At 38.4% G+C, this 27,915-nt stretch overlaps 1 protein-coding gene across 2 annotated transcripts; it reads right to left on the bottom strand.

Annotated features, from left to right (window-relative positions):
• Nucleotides 1-88: 88 nt before the first annotated feature.
• GPD1L (glycerol-3-phosphate dehydrogenase 1 like) lies at nt 89-27,884 on the bottom strand. Of its 2 annotated transcripts, none has more exons than XM_062569366.1 (8): nt 27,776-27,884; nt 22,800-22,977; nt 21,334-21,474; nt 17,202-17,340; nt 15,944-16,056; nt 6,630-6,863; nt 6,067-6,173; nt 89-3,129 (listed from the first exon to the last, which is right to left on the bottom strand). In XM_062569366.1, the coding sequence occupies exons 1-8, from the start codon at nt 27,826-27,828 to the stop codon at nt 3,033-3,035; spliced, it is 1,062 nt and encodes a 353-aa protein (XP_062425350.1). In that variant the 5' UTR covers nt 27,829-27,884; the 3' UTR covers nt 89-3,032. The 2 variants fall into 2 exon arrangements, with proteins under 2 accessions (XP_062425350.1, XP_062425351.1); XM_062569367.1 differs by lacking the exon at nt 27,776-27,884 and adding an exon at nt 27,126-27,162.
• Between the last annotated feature and the right edge of the window lie 31 nt (nt 27,885-27,915).

The raw sequence follows: 27,915 nt of genomic DNA, 5'->3' as shown, positions 1-27,915 counted from the left end.
TCATGTATAAACAACTGCATTCCATGGAGTGTATAAAATAGTAAATAGTAATTGCAAACCATGTAACATGATACAACAGAAACCAAAGTGATTCTCAAGACAAAATGTTTATTTGTACTAATTTTTCAAATGAGTACCTTTAAATAAAAAAGTACACATGCCAAGGGCCATGAGTACATAACATTAAAAGATAATGTAATTCCTTAGTGATTAATGTTCAGTAATTGATCAGTAGTTACAAATTTAGGAGCCTGGATGCAAAAATGGTATGCAGGGGTTAATGTTTTCAGTAAGACTATCCCAGTACTAGGCAAAACAGAGCATTTGTTGAACAGAATTCTAATCGTTCAGTTCAGGATCATATCAGAGTTTCATAATTAGCAGTAAATATTAGGGGGGAAAAACACAATGCCAAGCTGAATGTTCTCCAGTACTGACAAGCAAGTACAAATGGTGAAATACCTATAGAAAATAAAATAAATTATTGTTGTTACTGAAACCATTTCTTGTCTGAAAAGAATATCATTCACAGTCTGAAAGAAAGTCCCATAGAAAGCCTTTCTCCAGATTTCCTACTGAACAGGCTTCTGTACAAAAGAGCAGCAACTAAGATTTAGGGTTTCAGTGGAATAATACAGAAATCATCTTAAAATATATATTAATTTATCACATTTAGCTCACATAGCCCTTTATATATCTTAAAAATACTATCGTTCTATATACTGTGTGTAAAAAAAAATTATATATATATGCATATATCTATAAAGGCAAAGCCAATCAGCTTGGTATTAAAACAACAACAACAAAACATAAGCAGACACACTGGAAATTATGCTGTAACAAGGAGTGTATGCTCCATGTGTGCATTACTGTAACAAAGCCTGCAATCTTAAAACATTTTTTGACTATCTAAGCAGAGTGCTTTCTCCACATCAGCTCTACCAGTCATTTCTCCAATTTCCACAAATGTCTGATATCACTTAACTTCTGGCCATCTCTATTATATTTAGTACTAAATCAGAAGGCAGAAATAAGGCAAAATAACCTTTAATTTCCCTGAATATCTGATGACATTCACATGATCTTCCTGAACTACTGCAAAACTCCACAGGAGCTCAAGAAATGGCACCCCTGAGCTGAAGCATCTTCTTGTCTATACAAAACTGCCCCAACACTTGCTTATTCCTGGGTGATCCAAGCTATTCAAGTATGGATAATAATGATTCCAAGGCATCCTCTTTGTTTTAGCAAGTTGTGAATGACATAGCAAAGCTTCAGAAAGGTTTGTGCTTGCAATTTCCGGCATCACCAAGAACACTGAAAATAAGGTAATTACTTCTGATAGGGCTCAGAAGTTTGGAGTAGATGTTCAGACCAGATGCAAATTCCTGTGACTGGCCTAGTGTTAAGCTCTGTGAAACTCAATGCTAACCCCCGTCTCCCAGCTGCAAGAATGAGTCCACTCTTTATGTGCCTGGCATATAATTTACCAAAAAGTTTACAGCTTACTATACAAACTGCACACTTTTTTTGATGTTTGTAAAGAAAAGCAAGACAAAATACTTCATCCATCTGTCTTCTCTTGCATCAGCCTCGTTAACAAACAAATGAACAAAAAAATCACAATCCAGTGCTGACTTGACAGTTGAGCATCACAAATTCTCCAATAATACAATAATAAATCAAATTAACCTCCCTGATAGAGCAAAAATGTCTTTATAAAAAAAAAAAAAAAAAAAAAAAAAAAAAAAAAAAAAAGCAGCTGAGGTACCTGGGAATAAAAGAGAGATGCCTTTGAGAAGCTTTCAGGGCTTGGTCACAGAGGACTTGAACCAGCACCTGCTAATTTTTTTTTTTTTTTCAAATTAAAGAGCAGCATCAGAACTCATCATTTCTCTGTGCAGGCTGGTAGTCCAGCTGACGTGTCAGCCACTGGCAGGCACTGAAATGAATGCACTCAGCATACTAATGTACAATCCTTTTAACAACACAAGCATGAGCTACCAGGGAACACCCAAATATTCCTTGCAGTGCTGTGTGCAGTTCAACACATTGTACCTGACGGTTAAGCTAGAAAAACAGCATGACAGTTTTGAGCAGTGGAATACCCCGAGAGCATCCTCCTCCACCCGAACTATACCAAGGAAGAATCATCACATGTACAGCCCTAAAACAAACCATAAGCGCCAGGATTCAGAACCTCCCGCTCAAAATCTGCAACTTGTTTTTTGGAATGGGATTCTAGAAGAGCATAACAACTGGGAATGGCAAGAGAGAAATGCAGAAATACAAAAATGCAAGGATTAAAAAACAGAAGGAGAGGTAACAATCCCCCTCTAGCACATTCCCTTTAAAACAGTATACTTAAAAACTTTAAAATCACTTAAAAATTGGTTTCAAAATAGTATGATAGTTTGAAAGACTTTCAAAAATCATGATATTGTTCAATGGAGTTCATTAAAACATCCCTGTAGCCTCCTGAATAACTGCTACCATTTGTTTCCACTAATATTGTTTAAAAGAATATAATAAAAAATACACAAAACATTCAAATTTCAACATGTATGCACAATAAAAATGAGTTATAATAGAAAGACTCCTAGTATTTCAAGATGACTGGCTTGATTCAGCCTCCATTAAAATCAGTGGGATTCTTCCCACTGTGTCCGGTGGACTTTGGACTGGGCCTTCATGAGAGACAATCAAATATTGTTTATGTCTTATATTGTAGGAACACACATGCAGTTCGCTTGTGTATACACACTATATACGTAGTGCAAGTTTTGAACTGCTTACCTTAAAACAGTTGTTTTAGCCAGCAAAATGACAGTCAACAAGCCAACACTACATGCTATGTCAAACTAGGCTGAAAGCATTAAAGAAAAAAAAAAGTATTTTCTCAGACACATTCATGTTGTTACAGTTGCCTAGTGAGCAGCTTTGTATGAAGCTTAATGATAGATATATCCACTTGAACCCAAATATAAATTTGAAAGGCAGAAAGCTGCATTAGCGCAATGGCCTCATTGATTTTATATGTGCTCTGGATGACTTTGAAGGCAGGATATCATCTCTTTGACAGGCTTCCCTTCATAGCAGATTTGATATACAGCAGTGAATAGTGGAAACCTAAGAAAAGAAGAGAGGAAGCAAATGCAGTGTAAAATTATTTTATAATATTCTATTAAATGAAGGAAATAAAATAGAAGGGGGAAGAAAAAAAGAAATAGAGACTGAAAAATCAATTTCTTTTCATAGTTTTCAGGCATTCATGCTGGGTTGAAAAATGCAGGATAAATAAGACCCTACATACATCCCTAGGACGAGTTACTCTCTTCAAAAGCCTAACTAGCTATAACAGAGACATTAATTATGTATGGCACAATCATTAACTTATTTCAAGAAAATGAAAAAGAAAAAAAAAATACTCGCATCTTTACTTGAAAATCTTATGCGCCAGTCTATGGACAGAAAAGATGACTAGCATGTCAGTTAAGTATTATCTCTGAACAATAATTTGATAAAATAACTGCAGAATATGACAAAAAGACATAAACAGAATTCGAAGGTCAAATTTTTAATAATAAAATTAAACATGGATTTTGAAATGTTAAATTCAAACTCTTTTTTTTCTTTTTTAAATTGGCTGTGTTTCCAACAAATCCCAAATTATTCAGGCTTCTCTGACAACATGAAGGGTTATTACAGCCAAGATAGTTTACAGAAATTTAGTTTATTTTCTGTCCTTCACTCAGCCTGGACAGTGGACCAAACAACTCCAATTTTAAGACAGAGCTTGGTGGATTTTACAGATTAACATCTAGTCACCAAAATAAACATATAATATCAGTGCGGCTTTATCTACTGATAAATTCTGGCCAAATGCACTTATTTTGACTAAAGTAAATAAAGAGCACTGGAGACACTGAAATAATTAATTTCTGAGTGATTCAAAACAGATCCGAAACAGAAGCTTTTCCTCAGGGAAATGATCCCATCACTCATTCTGTATATATACATCTGTGTATTTGTATATCTACAACATATAAATGCAACAGAGTAGAACCCCTGAATAGTACTGAGCACTATACATGCATGCCAGTATACTCTAAGAAGTGCTTACTGATGGTATCTCTGCATATCCCTCTGCTCACTTGTGTAGGCACCTCAAAAAGAACCAAAATTGCTTACTAGAGAATATGTAGAAAAAAAATAATTACACAGTTTTGCATTTATTAACAAGCTTCACTTGTGACTCAGTTTGTATGATATATTGGGTTGGGGGAAGGCTGCATTTACTTTTCATATAAAAGCTTAAACACAGACACCAAAATCAAACTTGTCATGCCCACATGAGACTTCTGCTGGAGATGGCCACAAAAATATACTGCACACCTTATGAAACAAAAGCAAGTTTCACATCGTTTTAGATATAGTACTGCCAGGTACGAGGAAGCTCAGAGAAGGGACTACTACCACAAACCACATCTCAATACATAATTCTTGCTGTTCATTGCAGAGAATGTTACTCTGAGCCCAGCTCAGAAGCACTTTACTGGAAGAATGACAGAGGCTTCAGTATTAGTTACAGCAATGCTACACAGAGGTCTGCTGTGCTTCACATAGCAAACACAGAATCAAGGCAGATTGCGGGATCATGCCCAGCAAACTCCAAATGTGCCTTGCATCACAGCGCTTCAACAGGGTTAATTCTACAACCATTTCTGCAATAAAAGACTGAATTGCACTGTAAATACCACTGGCCACCAACCCTGTTACCAAAGCACCTCTGCTGAATCTTGTTGACTTATGCGTATTTCGGTGTACCCTTAGGGCTCTCTTTGCAGGACGAGGATATGAAATTTTACTCTTACTTGACTCCTACCTCTTCACTTCAAAACTACATCTGTTTTACTGTGTTTTGTGTTTTAAAGCAACAGCCGGTCCAATAGTTTGCAAAAAAATAGTTTGAAAGTTACTTTCAAAAGTCTTGTCAAATGAGAACTCTCATGAAAATTTGACAGATATATGGTATGGGCTTGGTAGACCAAAAAGAAATTAGCAACTCTATTTCATATTTTTCACTAAAAGCACAACCAAATTAAGTGTACCATTTACTGCAGGATGGAAAAGGGGGGAAAAAAACAAAGGACCCCATTTTATTTAGTGTATCATAAGCAGGAAGGACTGAAGCCAACATTTTAATTAGAATTTTTGGCAGTTAATTAAATTAGTGAACAGTGCAGAGACGGGACTTAGGTGTCAAGCTGGCAATTTGATGTAGATGACACATTAAAACTAGATTTTTAAAACTGCTTCGAGGGAAAGAAAATTAATAAGGCTTTGTCCTTTGACTGGCAAGTCGTTTATTTTTCCAATTTGGCTTCATCTGAGAAGAGGAAGAGATGCAGATAATGCATCCTTTAATCTCATAAAAAAAACCCGTGCGTTTGGCTTTAGGAACCAGGCATGTGTTGAGTAAAAAGTATAAAGACAGAGAAGCGAGGACAACCCACTTTATTTCATTCCAAAAAAAAAAAAAAAAAAAAAATCACATAAGGAAAGAGAACTGCACTATCAAAGCCTGAATCCATACAGATAGAAGACGACACTATTCAGTAGATCCGCTGTTCAGCTGTAACAAAGCTCCTCTTCCTTAGAGATGAACAATTAATTTACTACTATGAAATTGGCTATAGAGCTTCATTACAAGGCTCTTCAAGAAGCTCAGCTTTTGTTTTCATGTATTTTATTAATTTCGCATGTTAAAATACACTCTGCTATCCCTCTCTGTGATAGGTGGAGGCCACCAAACATTCTGTAAATGCAAGACTATTCACAAATTTAACATCACACTATTAGTTCAAACAGAAGTGTATTACAGTAAATAGTTTTGAGTTTTTATTCAATTATTTCTGTGTTTTTAATGAGGATTATTAAACTGCTTGTGTTATAGTAGTTTGATTTTTAGTCAATACCTTCAGGAAAATCAAGATCAGAAAAGCAAAAGCAGCTAAGGAGATAAAAAAGCAGGATGAAGAACTTACTCTATTTGTTCTTACTTACTTTTCCACCATTCCTTTCTGCTTGAGGATGCGATACACTTCTGCAGAAGTCTGTGGTCCTTGCAGTTTCTGACCATTCAGCATTTCTTGCTCCAATTCTTCAATAGACTAAACAACAGAGGAGGAAAAAAAAGGAAGAAAAGGAGAGCTTCAACAGTTTTTATAAATCTGATATCATAATCCAAATGGAAAAAAAAGTGTTACCGAACGGCTTTTTTTTTTTCTTGTCTCAAAAGCCAAACTGGGGAAAAGTTTGTGCCACTGAGTGAACAAATATAATAGTCTCTCATACTCCTTTTGTAAACAGTCTCCTTCTTGTATCCAAATCTCTCAATCAAATCTCTCAGATCTCCCTTTCTTCCCCCCTCCCCTTTTTTATAAACATCTGTCCTTTTTAAATACCTTTCCATGCATTCTAGCCTTTAGCACTCAAGAATGAGAGGAAAGAGAGGGGTACTCACTAAGTACAGTTGGTGTGTCTCGGATAGCTATACGAACTATGACTCCAACAAACCAGGAGTGCCAGTGCTTGCAACAATGGATTTTACCCAGTGGATAAGGTACCTTTCCAGTTTTAGCAAATGCTTCTGCTACCCGTCGATTCCGGCCACCATAGCATGTTGTGATAAGATCAGCAACTCCACAGCTCTCCAGGAAGGTGGCAGTAGACACTCGTCCTTTGCAAAAAATTCTGGCAAAGGCAATCATCTCCATTAGGCCAAGGCGAATAACAGCAGCTTTGGTATTGTCACCACAGCGAAGGCCATCACAGAACCCAGCTCCTACTGCCACTATATTCTAATGAGAGGAAAAAAAACAAATAGAAAATGAGTCAATTACTGTTTAGAGAATCCCAGAAGATACCAAGAGATAGAGTGCAAGTATCCTTAAGAACTCCATATATAGTTTATGGGATAGAATAATTAAAAAAAAAAAAAGTCTTACAATATGAAAATATTCCCAAGGATAAAAGCATAGTTAAAGCTCTGGAAGAAGTTGCCCTTCTGGCTGTGGAACTATTATACTTGCCTAAAAGCAGGTTAAACTATATCCAAACAAGGTTTGTCTAGAGATAGCTGATCCTGCCCTGAGGTAGAGCTACACTGACATCTCAAACCTTCAGTCTTATTTTCTTTGTGATTAAAGCAATACTGACTCTGAGAAATGTTTGTTTACTTTCATGCTAATATGCCGAGGGGCTAAATTCAGCTAAGCTCACAGCATTCATCCCTTCTACATATGCACAAATCCTAGAACAGCAACGCTTAGCAGAGGCTTCCCTTCAGAGGCTTCCCTTGAGGTTCATGACACAGTGAGATCTCTGCTAAGCACAAAAAGGTTCTCTCCACAGACCTGGCTACATCCCTCAACAAAAAAGGGTACTGTTTCTTCATGATCAATGAGCTCATGAAGCTCATTGTCCCTTCTTTGGCTTATGAACATAAAACAAAGATCAGTTGAGAGATTGAGTAAAGTGACTGAAAAAGCTATTCTCTAGCCTGGAAAATAACAAGATAAGCCACCAGAAAGCAAAGATTTTCCACGGTTAGCTTGCCCATCCCCCAAAGAACTACTCCAAAAGAGATGGGACTGTGAAGCCCTGCTAAAGCAGACAAGGAAGCAACAGATGTAGTAACACCTTTCTGCAACAGTAGCAGTAGCAGCCACCTCAACTGAAACCACAGGATAACTGGTATTACCAGCCCCTGGTGCAGAAAAAGAACTGTAACTTGTTGAAGCAACAGCAGCAGCATTTGGAAGCTGCTAATGAAAGCAACAAGACCATTAACAGCTGTTTTTGTTCCGTTTGTTGTATTATGAGACCCAAAGACTGCAGGCAGCTGTAGTGCTGTGAGGCTGTTCATGGCTAGATGACTCTCACTCAAAAATGTGACCAGAGGATGAGTCATTGCTTTTTGAGCAGCTAGCTGAGGTCTACAGGTGATCCTTGGAAACTGCACTCAGAAATCCAGACATTAGACGTGACAGCAGCAAAAGATGATCAGATTTTTAAAGCTGGCACTTTAGATCATCTTGGCTTAAATCTTCACTTCGATGATTCAGGCAAGGTATCTTTACATCAGACACCTCTTCTAGAGCAAAATCTCCAGTATTTTTTCACAGAGTGGTTAGAAAGTTTTCAGGTTAGCTAACCCATTTAACTGGAACTTGCACGTATCTGAAGTCTGAAAGTATTTAGTACTTAGCTAAAAATGAAAACAGCCTTGTTTCTGAACAACCTCCAGACTTCTTCCATGCGCAGCACAGGTCAGTGCATGTGCAGTAAGTAGAGATGTGTTTGATTCCTCTGAAGAATACAATTAGCATTTGCCAGCCTTGTGGACTTACTGTTCCTGCCTCTCTGACACTCAGCAGCTCTGGGCAGTTCTAGGTCACTGTCTCTTATTCTGAGGAATAAATGGAAAACAAGAGCGTGTCTGAGGAAACTCAGATTTATGGCAGCCACAGCTTCCAGGAGTACAGCATGAAAGTTTCCTAGATTTCAGTCCAAAATGTCTTTAGCTGTTTGAGTCACCTTGTGTTCACAGAAGTAGGATATGCTTACAAGTAAAAGAACTGCATCAAAGATGTCCAACTACATTAACAGCTTTTCCTCCTAAAGTGAAATAACCTGCAAGCCCCAATTTCTGGCTAATTGGTCAAACTGAAGGAGGACAATATTTCATTGTCAACATTTGAAAAAGCCTTTTCTTAAGGCTGCTCAACTCCTCCCTTCAATGTTTTCTTTTTAACTCCTATAACCTGGAGAAGCTTTACTATTTCTTGCTGTAGTAAAAATTTTATTTTGCTGTAGCTTTCCAATATTAGAAGTTTGTAAACTAAATTCATTCACATATTTTAGAATGAATTTGGGAAAGACATATAGACTAAAATACAAATTCTATTTTAGAGATTGATTCTTTTTGTAGAAAATAGGCGGAGGGGGGAATTAATTACAAGTTTGATTTGGTCACATTATGGGAAGATGGGTAAAATGTTTTCAGAAGCTTACATGTTCCCATAGACCAAATTTTAAGAATTATTACTCTAGACTAGTCAGAAGATATGAACCTCCTGCATGAAAGTCAGTGAATGCTTCTTCCAAGATTAACTGATCATAGCTCCTTCTGGCATTAAAATAAATACACACAATTAGAAAATACAAGTTTTCAACAACTGGATTTTTTTTTTAAAGCCCTCACCCTCAGATGATGGGTTCTACATCCCTTTCTGCTTCAGTCTCCAAACCAGAAACAAAAATATAGCAAACTTTAGCCTAGCTGAATGTCTCAGTCCATTACAACTAAATGATGTTCATTTAATGTTATCAGGAGTTTAAAGCAGAAGTTCAATATTAACACCACCTCTGATTTAAAGGACAAGTAACATCTTCCTCATCACAGTATATTTCAAAACATTTCTCAAGGGACAACAATATCCGTGTTTCCATTTTACACAGAAGGAAAACAGAGACATAAAAGGAAAGTGGTAGAGCTAGGAACAGCAGAGTATTCCATTTTTCTTGATACCCCACTATACCTCACCACCTACCCAGGATTAATAAGGTCAAAACAAATTTTTAGAGACTCCTGCTGTCACAACAAGAATGATCCTTTTCATATTGTTGACATTAACTTAGCCTATTGCTGAGGATGAATTTAATTATTTAAAAGATGTCAGCTTCAAGTACCATCTGCCATCTATAATATTTAATCAGTATTCCTATTAAAGTGAAGTAAAAATATCCTGAACACTGCCATTGCCAAAGCCTACATTTGTAGTTACAAGAGTTTCTGCATATGCAATGAGTACACATTTGTGCAAGAGAAGAGTCAAATGCTGACTATATTGGCATATACAGCATGGGGAGGGGAGCATGGCGGGCCTGATAAGCAAGGGTGACTGTAGTCTACAAACAAGCTTGTTTTTATAAAGGTTCAAAAATACTATCACAACAACCCCCCAAAAATGGCATCTCACTGTTCCTTTTGGCCTGGGAGATTAAGAGCACTCAAAACCACTTTACACTTGAGTGAATACATTTCCCCATCATGGCATCAACAGCCTTTTATATTAGAGTATGCATCCTGCAAGCAAGAGGCAAAGGAGTCATATTTATATTACAAGTGTTTTTAAACTATTAAGACACTTTGCAGAACATCAGATTCTCCAGCAGGTCTAGTATTCAGACACAAGTGCTAGTCTCAGTACTAATTATTCCAGAGCTAGGACAGAACTCAGTTATTTTATTGCTGAGGTATTGAAGCTAAACTTCAGAAAAGCAATGTTGACGCCAGGCAGTACCCAGAGTATGCTTCAGAGCAAACAAGAAAAATTGTCTTCTCCTTGCAGATGACCTGGTATAAGCATGCCAGAGGTCAAAAATGCAGTGTCAGTTGATGACAGTAGGCACCAAGACAGCAGACTCTGCTGACAGATTCTCCCACATTCAGTCAGTGCTCAAGAAAATCATTTCCAACTTATAGTCCTACTCAGCTTACAACAATAAGTTTGTGGAGCAGTCATGCAGATAGCTTCAGAGGCTATTTCTCAGGCAACTCTCATCTCTCCGTAATTAAATGGATCAGAGAACCAAGCAGAGATGTTCATTCACCTGAGACATTCAGCCTTCCCTGAGGTAGAGACACAGCTCAGCACAGCCTGTTTTCTCTCCTGCTTACAACAGGAATTTGGAGGAGCTCACTTCCACCATAGTTGAGAGAGGTCAAACTGCGACTCAGCAAATCAAAGACTATCAGCAGAACTGTCAGTGAAGTTCAGCATAAATTGTTTGCCTGCTCCTGACAAACTTGAACATGAATAATGGATTGCCTTACCACTTCATCTCAGAAAACAGTAATTACCACAATCAACTTCTCTTCTACAATAGCTGGACTGACTATCCAACAACGACTGCCATAAACACACTTTGTAGGACTACCTCTGTAAATAATAATGTTGCGTTATATAACCTGATAAACAATAAAACCATAGTTACACCTCTCACTTTGCTGCTTAAAGTTAAGCTGGAGCCACAAGATTTAGAGATGGGCCTGAAGCTCGCTGCTGGGAAAGGCAACCACAGCAGCTGCTCTTCTCCTTCCTGCAGTAACTTTCACCTCTGTCTTGATCCTTGAATGTTGCCACTGAGGGCTTTTAACTTTCCACAGCCCTCAACAAATACATCAGGTAGTTGAAGCCTGGCCATTATGCCACACTGCAAAATTAGGTTTTCATTCCTCCCTTCTTCACACTCACCCGTAACACAGCTATGCTGGGTAAATGATTCCAGTAAAGTTTACACATACGAAATCAGCTGCACTGAAACTGTCACTCAAGTGTATGTCGAGGTTCACACACCAGTTAAGTCTTGCCTCCTATCTATACTGTTTGATTGCAAGTCCGCATTCAGACACAAAACTAAGAACTCCTTAGACACTTCAAATTTGTGTCTGTGCTACTCTGTTGTACCACACCCGTAAGGACTCAGGAGCATATCTATAGATGAGCTAGGCATACAGCTCTTACAGTAGTGTCTTGACCATTGAACACTTCCTAGGAAGGCCCCAACATCGGCAAATGGCAGCTGGGATTCATATGCAGCCTCAGGTCAAGCTGCCTGTAGAGCCATTTGGCCACCTTGAAGCTGAGCTATCCAAATTTGAAGTTTGGATATTCTGATCTCAACCCTTGAAAAAAGTCAAAAAAAAAGAAAAAGAAAGAAAAAAGAATGCAAAACGTGCTTCAGTCCTCAAAAGAAAATTCCCTGATAGAGAAGAATATGCCAAGCACGTTTTGTTCCTGCAGCCAACAAGTTACTGTAGACAGCTGTTCTCCCTCCCCAATACCATCAGACTGTGTAAAATGACTGCCATTCCCTATTCAGACACTCTCTGAGCTGATGCAAGACTGTAGTTTCAGTGTATTGAACTATGGAAATCAGAACATCTCCATTAGCCCATTGTCAGAAAAAATAAATACAGCAAATGAAGCGGATTTTCAGAATATACGTATCTCTGAATAGCAATAAAGTACAAGTTCTTTCATGATCACTCGGCTGCTATATCTATTATTGTACTCTGAATTTAAATATGCTTCAAAAAACAGAATTTCAAGCCTAAAATTATCACTAGCAATAGGAAAAGCAGTGCTCAGAACACCCTCTGTTACTCTTCTGTTCTCCCCTTTCTCCCCTTCAAACCTTTAGGTAATCATCCACATTGCAAATTCTCCTTGCTTAGAGAGGCTTGCAGAAATAGTGAAAGCCGTAAGACTTTTAACAAACACTATTCTGTTATTTCTGGCATAATAGACAAGTCTCATTTTCCCAAGCTGATATTTACTGAAAATGCAAAATCTGGAAGAATATACTGTTTCTCATAGCATTAATATTTTTCATAGAACACTATTTTTCCTCAGCAAGTTTGCTGATGATACCAAGCTGGGAGGAGTGGCTGAGACACCTGAGGGCTGTGCTGCCATTCAGAGAGACCTGGACAGGCTGGAGAGCTGGGGGGAGAGGAACCTCATGAGGTTCAACAAGGGCAAGTGCAGGGTCCTGCACCTAGGGAAAAATAACCCTAAGCACCAATACAGGCTGGGGGCTCACCTGCTGGAGAGCAGCTCTGCAGAGAAGGACCTGGGAGTGCTGGTGGCTGATAGGTTGACCATGAGCCAGCAATGTGCACCTGTGGCCAACAAGGCTAATGGTGTCCTGGGGTGCATGGGGAAGACTGTTGTCAGCAGGTGGAGGGAGGTGATCCTGCCCCTCTACTCAGCCCTGGGGAGGCCTCATCTCGAGTACTGTGTCCAGTTCTGGGCTCCCCAATACGAGAGAGATGTGGAGCTAGTGGAGAGAGTCCAACATAGGACTACAAAGATGATCAGAGGGCTGCAGCATCTGCCAGAGAGCTGGGCCTGTTTAGCGTGGAGAAGAGAAGGCTGAGGGGGTATCTTATCAATGTGTACAAGTACCTGAAGGGAGGGTGTCAAGGGGATGGGGACAAACTCTTTTCAGTTCTCCCGTGTGACAGGACAGGAGGCAGTGGGCAGAAACTGAAGCACAGGAAGTTCCGCCTGAACGTGAGGGGGGAATTTCTTCCCTGCGAGAGTGACGGAGCCCTGGACCAGGTTGCCCAGAGAGGTTGTGGAGTCTCCTTCTCTGGAGATCTTCAAGGCCCGCCTGGATGCAACCCTGTCTAACATGCTCTAGGTGACCCTGCTGAGCAGGGAGGTTGGCCTAGATGATCTCCAGAGGTCTCCAACCTTACCGATTCTATGATTCTACAATTCTATTTTGCATTCTTTAAATATGAATATAGGAGTTGCTTTTACTATTTCTGTATTCAAAAAAAAGTCTGAACTGGGACATGTGCCTGCTACCACTGTTCTAAAATGCAGTCTGCAGTGACGCTACAGTTTGAACTGGCAGTGCTATAGAAATTAATGTCAGAAGCTCTTTTTGTACCTGTCTTTTCAGATTACACAATGTTGTCCTCTCTTGAAATAGAAACTTCCTCCTTTCAGCAAATTAAATACCACTATACTTTGCCATTTTTCATGAAGTAACTTTCCAGTTTTCATAAAGTAACTGTCAGCTGATGGAAGCTACACTTGGGAATTCCCCCTAAAAACGATCACATGAAAATATGCTTATTTTCTTCCCCACATTTTTGTTACAAAGATTACATGAATATCACATAAAAGGCAACAAGCACACAAAATGCTTGTTGTTACCATTAATAAATAATTCTTCTGCTAATAGGCATGTATAGCTTGTAAGAAAAAAAAAGCTCATATTTATGTTTGTATTATTTACATTTGAGCTTTGTATAGGCAATAATTAAAAAAAAGGACTCATTTAATTTTAGCTTCTCATGAACGGTATACATGTTCCCAACGCATTAATAAAATTCAGCAATATTTGAGTTAAAAACAGTTCAGGGAAACCTTTACAAACTGTCATCACAAGATTTAAGATAAACTAGAAAGGGTTTTAAATGAAGAGTTACTCCAAAAATTTAAGATTCTGATAAAACCCCCAGAGATTAAGGAGTTGTATGTTTGAAAAAAAATCATGCATGACTGATCTATGCCAATTTATACCAGTTCATGCCTTTTAATGAAGGAAGAAATCCACAGTTGCTTTATACAAGCTACTTTATTTTTAATTCACCTTTTTCTTTAGACTCAGACTATGTGGTTTTTTGGAAGCCTCAACTCAGTTAACAAAATACAATGCAATCAATCCCAAATGCCAAGAGCATATAGAATAAATACGGGTTTTTTAGAAAGCTCAACTAGACAGTACTGTCTGCAAGTAGCAAGACGAATAACGAAGTAGGAGAAAGGAACAAAATAGATTACAAATAGGGCTACAAAGAATATACACAAATTTGACCTTCCTACCTTTCTAGAACCAGAAGAACAATTTATCTGGAATTCTCTTGCCTGTCTCAGACCTTTACAGTAGAGTTTGCATGTCTGCTGACTCACTTCTGAGTTTGACAGGCATACTCATCTCCGCTTCAACAGTCTAACTCTATAGGCAGGAGATTTCTCTGGAAAGAACATTTGTCTGGCACAAAACTCCTCCATCATACAAGAAGTTAAGCTAGTCAGAAAGCATCAGTCTGAGCAGATTTTGAAGAAAAATAAGTCTGCAAAGTTATCTGACTAATCCTGTAGGTCTATATACAAGAATTTATTTCCTGCTGACCTCTTACATCACCACTGCAGTATTTTCAAGCAATAGCTACAGAGCCAAATTATGAGCTCCATAGTCTTGAATATAAATAAAATAACTCCAAAACACATTACACCAATGTACAGTTCACTAGCCCAGATCACAGGCCCATGATCTCCTTTTACTCAGGACTTCCAGTGTGACAATTCTCAATACAAAACTATTCGGAAAAACAGTAAGCTAAAATTTAGGTTCTCTATCAGTCTACTTCTCACTGATGAACAGGAACACAAATCAGAATCTCTTAGGTTAAAGGCATCACTCATTAGCTCAGGAGTTTTGCAAGTGATTAGTGCAACTTCCACCTAACTTCAACAAAGAAAACAAAGCAATGCAAAAAAAAAAAAAAAAAAAAAGTAAAAATATAAAAAAGCAAACCATATTATCTACTGTACCACTACATCCATCAAAAAAGGTTTCCATCATAGATATCAGATAATGTGAACTACAGTACTATTGGCCAAAGTCCCAAGCTACTAACACTTTCTATTCACAAATGACCTATAAACTAAACTGAAGAAAATATCAGTAAGATTGTTTAAGCTAGGCTTCACTTCCTGCCAGCATCAATTTTGTTAAGGAAAAGAAGTCCAGATGTTTAACTCTCTGAAATAACTTTTTTTCCTCCAAGTCATTTCTGAACATGGTTATCCACATGAACCTTATGCAGTATATATCTGCAAAATATAACAGTTGTCACGTCAATAAGTCAATGAATAAGGAAATAAACTGGTTAACAGACACAAAAGATTAATACTAACTTCTTTCTCAGTGTTCTTTTGTAAACACACTCTTGCATAATGAAAAAGGAAAAATGCCATTTTCCTTTGGGGACTAAAATGGATTTAGAAAAATTTTGACCACTTGAAACAACAGAAATGTTTGTTTTATGACTGCTTGCAAGCTAAAGTAAAAGATGTAGGACTATAACTTAGGATGCTGTGAGACACGACTCGAAATGCCAGCTCTCAGAACATGCTGCTCTCCAACTTCACGTCTGGTTCCTTCACAATTTTATTTCATATATTATATAAAATATAATAAACATAACCCTATAGATAAAAATACCTGCTTATTTCTATGAGGATCACTGTTCTATCTGTGTACAAAACCACACCCTGTTTAATCTTACCTTCAGAGCACCACAAAGCTCAACGGTATCTGCATCATCTACTACAGTTATTCGGAAGTTCGGAGTCTGCAGCAGTTCTTTGAAGAGAAGGCCATTCTCTAAGATTTTGCTGCCTGTTTAGAAAGAGAAAGGAAGAATAAAAAAAAGTCAATGAATAATCTGAGTATTATTTTGGCTTCTTTTGCAATTCAGAATACTTGAAAGCAGAGCTAAGGTTGTTCTATTTTTACCCTAAACAGATTCCCTTGTTTTAAGTGATTAGGGGTGTGTCTACATCACACTGAAAATCTCTGACTGAGTTATTGTGGACTTCATAATTCATTGTCTGCTCATTAATTCTCTATACTCTCCCTGCTCTTTAAATCTTTCTTTCAATTTAAAAAAAATGTTAATAATAAAACAAAGCTGAGTTAAAAACACAACAGGCACAATTCTACCAATTATTTTTAAGGTCAGCGTTCAAGAGAAAAACCTACTGCTAAACACAAGTCAAACATACTTTATTAACTGAGCATGCTGACACTGGCAGATAAGTTTCTGTGTATGACAATTCAACCAGCAAAAGCTGTTGATGAGATGTTATATAGCTAAAAATTCACAAAAATGAAAAAAAAATCCAACATTGAGACAGTAACATTAACTCTCTGCTATTATGCCTAATTATATGTGTGTGTATGTGCATGCTTATCTAGACACTATGAGACCCAAGACTAGGCACATGCAGGTGTGCAGATCAACACAGGAGTAAAACTATGCCTAGGATTTGGGAGAACAAGTTATTTTGAGAACGTAAAAAGGATTAAAAAAAAAAAAGAGCAAGACATACAGAACGCACAGAAAGATACTATCTATGACCAGAGCACTTGAGCTGGAATAATAAGCATTTATCTATAATAAATGAAATAATAATCATTTATTTATATTAAGCACCCAAGAAAAATCTTAAGCATAGCATTAAAAAAGAACAGTTTATTATCTGGAGAATGAGAAAAAGCATTTTTAGTATTTTACCTACTAAGGTCACAACAACCCTAGCAAGACTATAAAATTGCACTCTTCCCTCTCCCTCTGTTCCCAGTACTCTCCTAGTAATTTTGGAAGTGTAAACATTCTAGGAAATTCAACATTAAAAAAGAAGGAACCCCCCCCCATTTCTGATAACGGCTGATTAATGTTGAAAAATGAAGTTTGCGCTACTGGATATGCAATTCTGAGGACAAGAGCATATTTTAAACATTTCAATTACTCGGAATATTACCTATCGTGGTTTCACAGAATTTCTCTGCTGCCACCTCATTGGCAATGTTGGCTCCCATCAGCACACTGATGTCGATTTCCACCTTCTCTCGAATAATGTCAGAGATCAGTCTGAGTCCCTCTGGGCCTTCATCTATTCCCTGCAGCCAACATTAAAGTGAATTACTAAAAAAAGGCATTAAACATAGTATAGAAGAAGAGCACATCTTTTTGCCCACAGATAGGAGCTACAACAAGGTCTATTCAGACAGAGACTAAAGGCAACGGACTTGTTAGCAGAAAGACAAATAAGTTCCGTGGCATGCTTCCACTACTGCTGTGACCTCTTTAAGATGCATTCTTACAGGATATGAGGCAGCACTTCAAGAATAAGGAATAAACTAACAAAATCTAGGTGATGGCAACAGACTTTATGCTGTGTTGACTCTAAAAAATGACGAATATTTAGCTCTGTTGTTCAGAATCTCAGTTGGTTGTAATCAGTGTGTGCCTGCTAAAATCAGTGAAGAATCACTGAAATACCAATTGTGAATCAGTCCTGCACTTGGATCTGAAGTTGGACCAAAACTCACCAGATGCCATCCTGATTACTATTTTTTTTGCAAAGAGGAATTTGAATTGAAATGTCAGAGAGAGATTCCCTCATGTTAAACCAACAACTTACTAGTTGAAAGACAATTTAATCATCTTGAAGAATACTAGAAGTTGAACAACAGTTCACAAATACATAGCTGAATAACTGAGAATACTTTCATGTATAATTGAGAATACTTTCATGTCTAAGTACATTTTTAATCTATACTTATAAAGCACCCTTTATAGAAGGTGAAAGTAGGGGCAGAAATAAGACCTTAGAAAAGCTCCCCCCCAGAGATTAATGCTGGAACAGACACATTCCAGTGCTCTGAACTGCCTGGATCAAAGACTCCAAAAGAGGCCACTTCCTTCTCACAAAACTCTTTCTCCCACTCAGATAAATGCAGATTCCTTCTGTGCTTTGAAACCAAGGGGAAGGCAGACAGGAAAGGAGGCACAAGGTACTTAAATGGTCTCACTTTCCCAAAATGTGGCTTGTATAACCTACATAGTAGTATTGGCAATGTTTATGAGGAGGGAAAAATATGGTAATTTCAAACTAAATTATACAACTTAAAGGCAAAAAAGGCAATGTGATCCACTACTACTTCGAGATATATACACATATATATGTACATACATGCATACACATATATATTTAATCAAACGACATTTCAGGCAGCATTTTGCGGTGCACTCCTTAAAGATGCCACTCCTTAAATAACATGGTGCAAGAAACACACAGAAATGCCTGTATAAAATCAAACGTTTAAAATACAAACAAGAGTGGCTTCATTTCTGCATTATTTTTCAATCTACAGTTCTTAATGCACAACTCTGCCTTCTCATCTTTTATGACTCATACAGAAAAAATCTGATAACAAGCAGATATATATGTCATATTTTTCCCTAACAGTGCCAAAGATAACCCCACAAAAGAATTTAAGGCCCCTTGCCCATCCTTCTAAGCAGGCAATTAATAAACAAAAAACACATACCCATTGGGAACAATTGCCAACATGTGACTACATACACCTCAATTATTCATCTAAGTGAAAGATCAGAGATGCCTGGGTGCCAAATTCAGCTCTGCTATGAAACAGATGCAACTTCTGACAAATTCAAAGGGCAGCTGCACCTGTTTCTTCCAGAATCAAATCCAATACCGGATGACAGATGACAGAAGACAAATAAATGAAAATCAAGGCTCCAATATGGGAATTTCTACTGGGTAGCAATGCTCCCCAGGCAATGTAAGTTCAGTTCAGTGGTCTTAGCACTTGAGTCCTAAAATGCCTGCCAGAGTGATCCCACGAGCCTGCGTGCAGGTAGATGGAAATGAGATCAGCATTGAGGCTGTCTGAAGTGTATTTTGAGTGACAACTACCTCGCCTGAGTCCCGTGCTCTCTACTGTACTGCACTGTAAGCTGCATGCAAGTCAGATGCCATTCTCCTCCCACAACAAGTGATTTGTTAGGTTTTGACAGATACCAGCGATCAGAACATATGTAAAGTAACATAACTGCAAATGTTTCAATGGAAGCACAGATTAACCAGAAGACAAGTGTCTTTATTTGCCAGTGACTCAGTTTTCAGATATTAGGCTCTGCTTGAAGATTTGATTGTTAAAAAGAGGACTAAAAGAGTACATACTGCTAATTCTCCGAGCCAGTACATCTAATTTAGAAAGCAGAGAAACAAAGGTCCCACTAATGACATTTTCAGAAAAGAACTGCACTTTAACTGCCAAAGTTAACACATGCCACTTTAACAGTTTTAGGGCCAAGCATAATAAGATAGAGACCACTAAAAGTGTGATGAAAAAAGCATGCATAGAAAAGCTCCAAGAATATGGGGTAGAATGCATTCCTGCCTCTATTACTTGAGTTTCATTGTTCCGCTCAATCTCTGCCTTTTCATCTTAAATTATACATACACAGTTACGCAATATACTTGCATAAATGATACATATGCAATTAAATGATAATTAAATGATACATATGCAATTATAAAAGTTGACAACACGTACTCTGCATTCTCTTGCAAAGAAATTAAAAGACTTTGCATCATTTCCTTCAAAAGACCACCTACTGATGCAGACCTGCAACATGACAGTGGGAAGCTGCCTAGTAATCAGTTCTGCTTTGCATGGCAGGTGTCACTATACTCTTATTTTAATTACAGTGGACTGAGTTATTATTATTATTATTAAAGGTAAATCTCTCCCCCCACCCCATCTTCTAAATGTAACTCATTAATCAAGACTCCATTAAAACACCATAAGCAGTACTCCTAAAGGAATACTGGCTCAATTCTGATTTCAGTTATGGTGATAAAAGTCCTCGTTTACTCTATCGATTTCATTAAAGGATCATACCTAGGATTAGAAACAGGAAAATATAGCTCACGTTTAGGAAATTAAGGAAGAAGAAAATTTATCTTGAGCTTATAGAAGAGAGAGGCATAAACTGGCAACTTCAAAAGCAATAAATACTTTGACATTTAAGGTCATCCAGGACAGATGTATTGCTTTGACGCTACGCATTCAAGCTCTTTCAACTCTGCTTTATTTTATCCTTCCACCATAGGAAAAGCTTTTCCACAAAATGCAGCAACTACACTAGGGCAACATTACCTTTTCATGTATCTCAGTACTACATCAGGTTAGCACAGACAAAACACAGCACAGCTTCTATGAGCTTAGCTAGCCAAACTAAAGAGACAAGCTTGCAGTCAGGAGCAATAAGGGTTTTTTCTTTATTTTTAACACATATGTGTAAATGGATCATTTGCCAGAAAAAACAACAGACAAGGAAATGTGTGCTGAAAAAAATAAATGGCCTGTGTATAAATGTACTCTCAACTATGTACAAAACAACAAGGAAGAAGTGTCTTCTGAACCTCCTGGGGATAGCTTATCCTTTGTGGCTAAGCACACAAGGGGCAAAGGGGAGAGAAACACACCCACATTTAAGAATTCTCTTGCCACCAAAACTACGAAAGCCCCTGGTAAAACACTTACCCATATTTCCTAAACCTCTGACCCCTCCTAGTTCTCATGCTTAAACTGGTTTATCCTTTTGGATTGTGCTGAACAGTCTCTCTTGTTACAACTTAATCTTTGACACAAACAAGAACACTATCATCTCAGTCACATGAGATGCTCTCAGCAGTTCTTAAAATGATCAGCTCAGTGTGTGGGATGTGCATTAACAACCAGGCCATTATGCTTGTGCTCTGCTCTCCACCTAACGCCTTTGGAAACAAGTAAAAGACTAGAAAAGTTGGTGGTGCAAAACATATTCCTTCCTCCTTTCCTTTTAACAGAAGCCTTGCGAACAGCCTCATTTTCCTCCTTCTGCAACCACCTACCTAAAATAAAACACTGCATAACAATCCACTAATGGTTGAGAAATTCCAGTCATATTTTTGGGAAGGTTTAACGGAATAATCAAGTGAATGACACAAAGAGACTTTTCCTCTCAAATTCTAAGTCATCTCTTTTTAGAAGATTCTACAATACCTTCTCAGTATTAACATACAGCATTTATTATACCTTTATGAGAGTTATACCAAGAGCTTTCTTGGGTATTCGTCCCGTGATTTCATCGCAGATCTTATGAATGAATTGATGAGGAATGACAAAGACCAGCAAGTCTGCATCCTGTACAGCTTCTTTAAGGTTTGGGACAGCAATCTGTATAGTTATGGAAGAGAAAGGTCACATAATTATTTTAAATTACTATTATTCACATGTGTTGTCAAATATGTAAAAGCACATTCTGGTCTTATACACAGCGCTACAAGTAACTGTGCTTCATCGTTGAAAACAAGTACAAACATAATCTTCGCACAAAAGCAAAAGAATTGAAGCTTTCAAACCAGCCTCTTTAGGCCTTGAAAGGGGCATCTTTAGAGCCTCCTGTATTGTTAGTGCAAAGAAATGCATAAGTAAGGGAAGGAATTTAAAATAAAAAATTCTCAAGAATCAAAACTCAAAATGCTCCTTATCATTCAAACACATATTCTGAGTTAGAAAATATAAAATAAGAAGCTTCCTTCTCTTTGACAAAATACTCTCAATTTTGAAACACTATTGCATGCTGAAGAGTACCTTCTTTACTTAGTTCCTGGTACACTCAGATTTCTTATCTGAGAGATCTCCTTCTACACCTGCTAGTTTATACTTTCTTTCTGTGTACTCATATTTGGTCAACCCTTCAAAAAGGTGACCTATTTCCAAATCACCTGCCAGACTCCCAATTTTTCTAATATGTGATGAACATCTTAAAATAAGTCAAGTTTAAATTCTAGCAATAAGCTCAACCTACTGAGGAAGAGAACTGACATGAATAAGTCATGAACAGCAGAAACTATGGGATGTCAGCTTTATCACTACAGGCAAAATTTCACTCCATGGAAATTCATGCTTTTCCTGCCCAGAATTTCCTACGGAATTGTAAGCCGCTGCAGTCTCTGCCTATAATGCTTTTGGGGCAAGATTCACCACTACCCACTCATCATTCCATTACACCAACACAAAGTGGATGTGGTCCTATCACTCTGCTCTGGCACAGTTAGAAATATGCTCGCCTAATTGACTGTGCGTGAGAAAAGGCAACCAAGATACAGACAAATTGTATATAAGCTTGAGTTCCTTTGCTCTTGCTCTCATCCTGCAGCACTTTTTAAAGTATTTGAAGCTTCCTCAATCCTAGTTGACCAGTCTGCAACATTCCAAAGTCGAGGCCAAATTTTTATATCTGGCATTGTCAGAGCCATTAATCTCTCCCTCGTTTTCATGTTTACCTCCAAATACAGGAAATGTAGTAACATAAAGATAACGGCTAGGCAAAAATAGATTATAATATGTTGAACATACCTACATTAGTAATTTTACTTGTTCCAAACTTTGATGCCAACAGTAAAATAGCATACAGTTTGAAATATTATAGAACCTGAAGATGTGAGTAAAATTCCCTCTGCTCCGTAACTAGATCAAATTTAGCTTTTGAGCCTTACCACATTATCTGGCAGCTTGTATCCAGGGAGATATTTTACATTTTCATGTTCATTATTTATGATATCTGTCAGTTTCCTTCCATTAATATTCTCCTCAAACACCCACATCTTCACCGTAGAAGCAAACTTCTGCAATTTTTTTACATTATTACCTATTATTTTGGCAACTGCAGAACCCCTGCAGAAAAGAAAACAAAAATATATATTCTAAAAAAATTATAATTTCGTTCTAGAAGAAATTGTCTTTAAAATAAACAGAAATCCACAGGTTATTGGACCAACTACTATTTAGCCTTTCTGATCTAGTAAAAAGAGTGGAAAAAACACACCAGTTATTCACACCTGCTGCTTCCTCTTGAATAAACAAATAAACAAAATAAAATAACAAAGAATACATTGGACTGAAGCATTTACTGAAAACCTCCTTACTTATTTTGTTTGCTTTACCGGCTATCCTGTGAGTATTTGGGTAATTTTATTTGCACAAATGAAATGGATATCTTGAATGCAGTAGTAAAAGTTAGATATTATTATTTAATTCTTAACTCTAAATCTAATTTTTAAAAATTATTTTCACCTTTAACAAAGAGGAAGTATTCTTCGCTAAGAAGCCTAAAGCATCAATTTCTACAGAATACTGATAGGCACACAAAGCCTGGAAGCATTTATAGCTTGCACAAATTGTATGTATGATCATGTTGCCACGCTCACAATATTTAAGTGTTGCAATGGCATCCTCTGAATTCACAGGCAGACAATGCCATCACTGATAGCCTCATTTTGTCCCTAAGAACAGTACAGTGAAGCTTGTAGGATTGTTATCAGTTTTATTTGTACTACTCAAAATCTCTAAGCAACAGTGAAATTACTCAGAATTACTTCAGAATTACTGAAGCTACACAAAGAGGGATAAATGCAACTTTCCATTTCAGTAGCCTGGATGCTATAGACAAGAAAAAGACACAATTTAATAAAGCCTATTAATCTAACTTCCTTTCCTTGGATCAGAAAAAGACTTCATAATTACTGATGATCTCCTAAGCAGACCAAAAAGATTAAAAAGAGATAAAGACAGGTAGAGTCACTGACCAGAGGTTTACCCATTTCTGCATATTCCCTCACTTCTCCCTGCCATCACAACTTTTGAAACTGTGACTTTCTAGTACTTGGTATGTTAAGAGCAGGAGGAAAAAATGCTGCACACTTTATTACAAGGTAAGAGAGCTTTAACTTTACAAATATGGTTATACACAGAACACTCCTCTAAATTTATTAAGGACGTTGCTTGTAACAAACCCATGGCTGGCAAGTAAACCAAGTAAATTCATTGTGCCCTGGGAGCTTTTCATATGGCACAACTCATTGTGCTATATTAAAAATTGTGCAATTGTAAGACTTTCTAAGGTTTCTTTCCAAGTAGTGGCAGAAAAATGTGTGATATCTGAAGTAGATCTTCAGCTAAACCATTAAAACAGCATGTCTTAGAAGACTAGAATTTATTCTGCTAAATAAATGACATCTGGAATCATTTACTCAGATTTCTGGCCCATCTTGCAGCATACTGCTGATACACAAGGCAAAAGAACTGGAGTTCTTGCCAGCTTAGTTCTAGCAGTAACACTTCCAGTGTGACCTGGATTGTAATACTCGGTGCCTGAAGCAACAAGAGAAAAAACACCATAACGTTTCCTCATAAACCTTAATTAACCCTAACATGCTCCACGTGAAAGTAAATGCCATTCAAGTCATGCAACAAGGTAGTTCCATGCCAAACAGCTGTTCTTTTTCTTGCTGCACGTATGTCCCAGTACAATCGCATATACATACTTAACACTCTGTTGGAGAACTGTATTTGAATCTCACTGAGCAAGAGAACACACTTTGCCTCCTGCCTTTCACTGTTCACCAACTACTATTCACCTACACCAGCTGTATCAGCGTATCACCATTGGTCTGCTTTCCCCTCATCACTTTAAAAGCGAAACACAAGCTGCAGAAACTCCTTAACTCACTGTGATACCAGCATCAGTGCAGCCAATAACATATACGTGCAACCAGCACCATAACTATGGCCCTGCCACTTTTTCCTTTAAAAATCACCTCAGCTAAGCTACAAACTTTATCCCTCACTCTTCTCTAGCAGGTTCCTAACCCTGTGAATCGCTCTGTCCCAGCAACTTCCTCTCTCTTCCCAAACTCTATAGTTCAAGTTGAACAATCAGATTAAGGACAGGTTCTAGCAAAACATACAGGTACAGAAACTGGTCATGCACTCCTTGTTAACTTGTCATGAAAATATTTTCAGAAGAACAGGCTATGGTACATATGGGAGCCAATGCATGCAGTGTTTAACCTGATCTAGGCACTGCTTGCATACCCTGAGGCTTCAAGGCATATCCCTGAAGTATACTCTCTTCATGCTGAGGAAGATTTTAATACAATCACATCCACCAGATGAGCTACTACAGATGGACAAGGAGAGCAAAAAAGCACAGCTCCTGCTCTTTTGTGACTTCTGAGCCATCTGTCCTGTCCTGTGATTTTCCATGAGGTGTTAACAGACCCCTGCCAAGTTAGTTCATTGTTAAGGTGACCTTCCCCCTAGCAAACTGACCAAACAAGTTTGACTGGAGGTAGCTTATCATCTGAAAAGATTAGCACAACCATTCCAAATTGTCCTTGTCCTGCCAAGTTCCCTTAGCAAGTTTTTTTGTTTGTTTGTTTGTTTTTGTTTTTGTTGTCTAGGATAGAGGTTAAAGGGCTACAAGAAAGCAAAGACACTGGCACTTGTGGGACAGACTTGTCTACTCACACAGAACATGAGACTCTTGTGGAGAACACAGTCTCCAAACAGCTAAATACACAAAGTCTCACTCAGTTCAACTACTTACATGCTTACCACTCAGGCATCACCAGTTGTACCCCTGAAATTCAGGCTTCAAAAATATATAACCCCAAATTACCAATTATAAGATGCATGTAAGTGCTTCAACTTCCTTCTTATTCCATGCTTTTGAATCTTAAAGGCTTCCGCTTTAGGACTGCAGGCCCCAGCTGAGCAAGACACTTATGCACACAGATAAACACTTAAGTTAACAAAGTCCTATTTAGTTCAATGGTTACATACATTCTTGAATCAGACTGCTTTCCAGTCAGGGTCTGGTGTCTGTCATCCCCTGGACTTGGAGAGGGAAAAAAAAAAAAAAAAAAAAAACCACCTGCCTCTCCAAGAGTTGTTTTCAGAAACATTCATGGAGAACAGGGGCAGGGAAAGCTGTTATACATCAAATCATTGCTATCTGAAATTTATTACTTCTTTTTCTTCCTTCCTGCCACGTACATTTTGCCACACTGCTATCAAATATGAAATCAATTATCAGTTATTTAAAGAAATTTATCCCAAAGAGAAAAGAAAGAAAAAGGCTAGTGCCCAGTATCACAGTATCACAGATATGGGCATTTTGCCATCCAGATATCCACCCCACTAGACAGGAGCTTTTCTTGTTATAAAACTGTTCCAGTGAAGTAAAAACAAAACACATATGTGCATGGTTATGGCTAGTAGGTAACCTCCATGAATCTTCCTGGTTCTGGCAAGCTAGTTTCACGGCAGCTCAACTATAAACGCAGTTAAACTATCCATAGAACTTTTTGCTAGATTTCAAATATGGAAGAATGACATCAATACTCCTGAAAGACCAACAGGCCTAACTATATAACTTCCTTTTCACATATATTGCAATGCACTGTATCTCCCAGTTCATCTTACAAGCTACAGCAAGAGCCATAGCACTGAAACGATGCCAGCCATTCCTTCAACAAGCCATCAGGAAGAAAAGCATAACTCTGCAGTTGCTGGCTTCCTGAAGTACGCAAAATAGCACCAAAGGCCAGCTGCTCTTAGTACGCATCAAGTCTAAGATCACTTTGACAAAAGACTGTGAAGTTTTGTTTAACAACCTATAGTACCTTGCTCTTGGAACACCAAACTCCCCTAATGTTAGACTGAATGTGTAACACATGTCTACCTTATAAAACACAACATTAACAGAACTAATACATGCTTAGCATTAGCAATTAAAGTGACAAACTGTGAAGATACATTTACTTAACTTACACATTGTAAATAAAGAACTAATGCAATAATTAATGGAGAAGTGAACTAAACAGAAAAATAATGAATTGAGAAAGTGGGACAAAGGAGGATTATGAATGCAGCACTGCTCTTAGGAAAATGATTAGGAAAACTATTGCTTTCAATGGACACAACAGTGAGACCATAAATTTAAGTCTAATTATAAGCCAGTGTTAGAATAAAAATAAAACCTTGTCTCAAGCCTTCAGTATGCCTCAATATGATCTACTGAAAAAGAAGAGGTATTTCGAATTAGTGTCTTGCTGCTCTTCTGGGAAAATAGGTACTACAAGAAAAAACAAAATAAAACACAACACTAAATCACACATTTGCATTTCACTTTTGGACGGTGGTGGGCTTTGTCAACAAGCCCTAGGGTAGCACTTAGGTTGTAATGACCTGCTGAAAAAGGGTCCAGTATCTTTAAAGTCTGTGCCAGGTGATATCAGACAAGTCACCCAACAAACAGCAGGTTAAAAATATCCCCAAATAACTTCCGTACAGAAAAGACTGTTGCCTACAACACCGCCAAAACACAGTGCGTGATTCTTTCAGCTTTCTAGCTCCGTTTACTTCAGCAAAGCATCTCTGCTCCCGGGACAGAGCAGAGGATGAAGAAGCAGGCGGAGAGGGCAAGCTCTGGCCGCTGCCGGCACCCCCGGGCCCGCTTCGGAGCGACCCACGCGCGGACTCTTTACACGGGCGCAGCCAGAAACCCGCCGCAGCCCGGCCCGGAGGGCGGCCGCCCCGCCAGCACCGCGCCCGCGGCATCCCTGCCTCCCGGCCGCTTCCCGGCCAACGAGCAAAGCCCCCGGGTACGCGGGGCCGGGGCAGCACTCACCAGTTCCCCGAGCCCACGATGCAGACCTTGAGGGGCGCCAAGGAGAGCGCCATGGCGGCCCCGCCCGCGCCCCGCCAACGGCCGCCGCCAACGGCTCCGCGCGGCGGCGGCCACACGCTCCCCCGCCCCCGCCGTCAGCG

Source organism: Rhea pennata, chromosome 2, assembly GCF_028389875.1.
Source record: "Rhea pennata isolate bPtePen1 chromosome 2, bPtePen1.pri, whole genome shotgun sequence".
In the NCBI taxonomy this organism is placed as follows: domain Eukaryota; kingdom Metazoa; phylum Chordata; class Aves; order Rheiformes; family Rheidae; genus Rhea; species Rhea pennata.
This window is presented reverse-complemented; position numbering and strand designations above follow the sequence as displayed.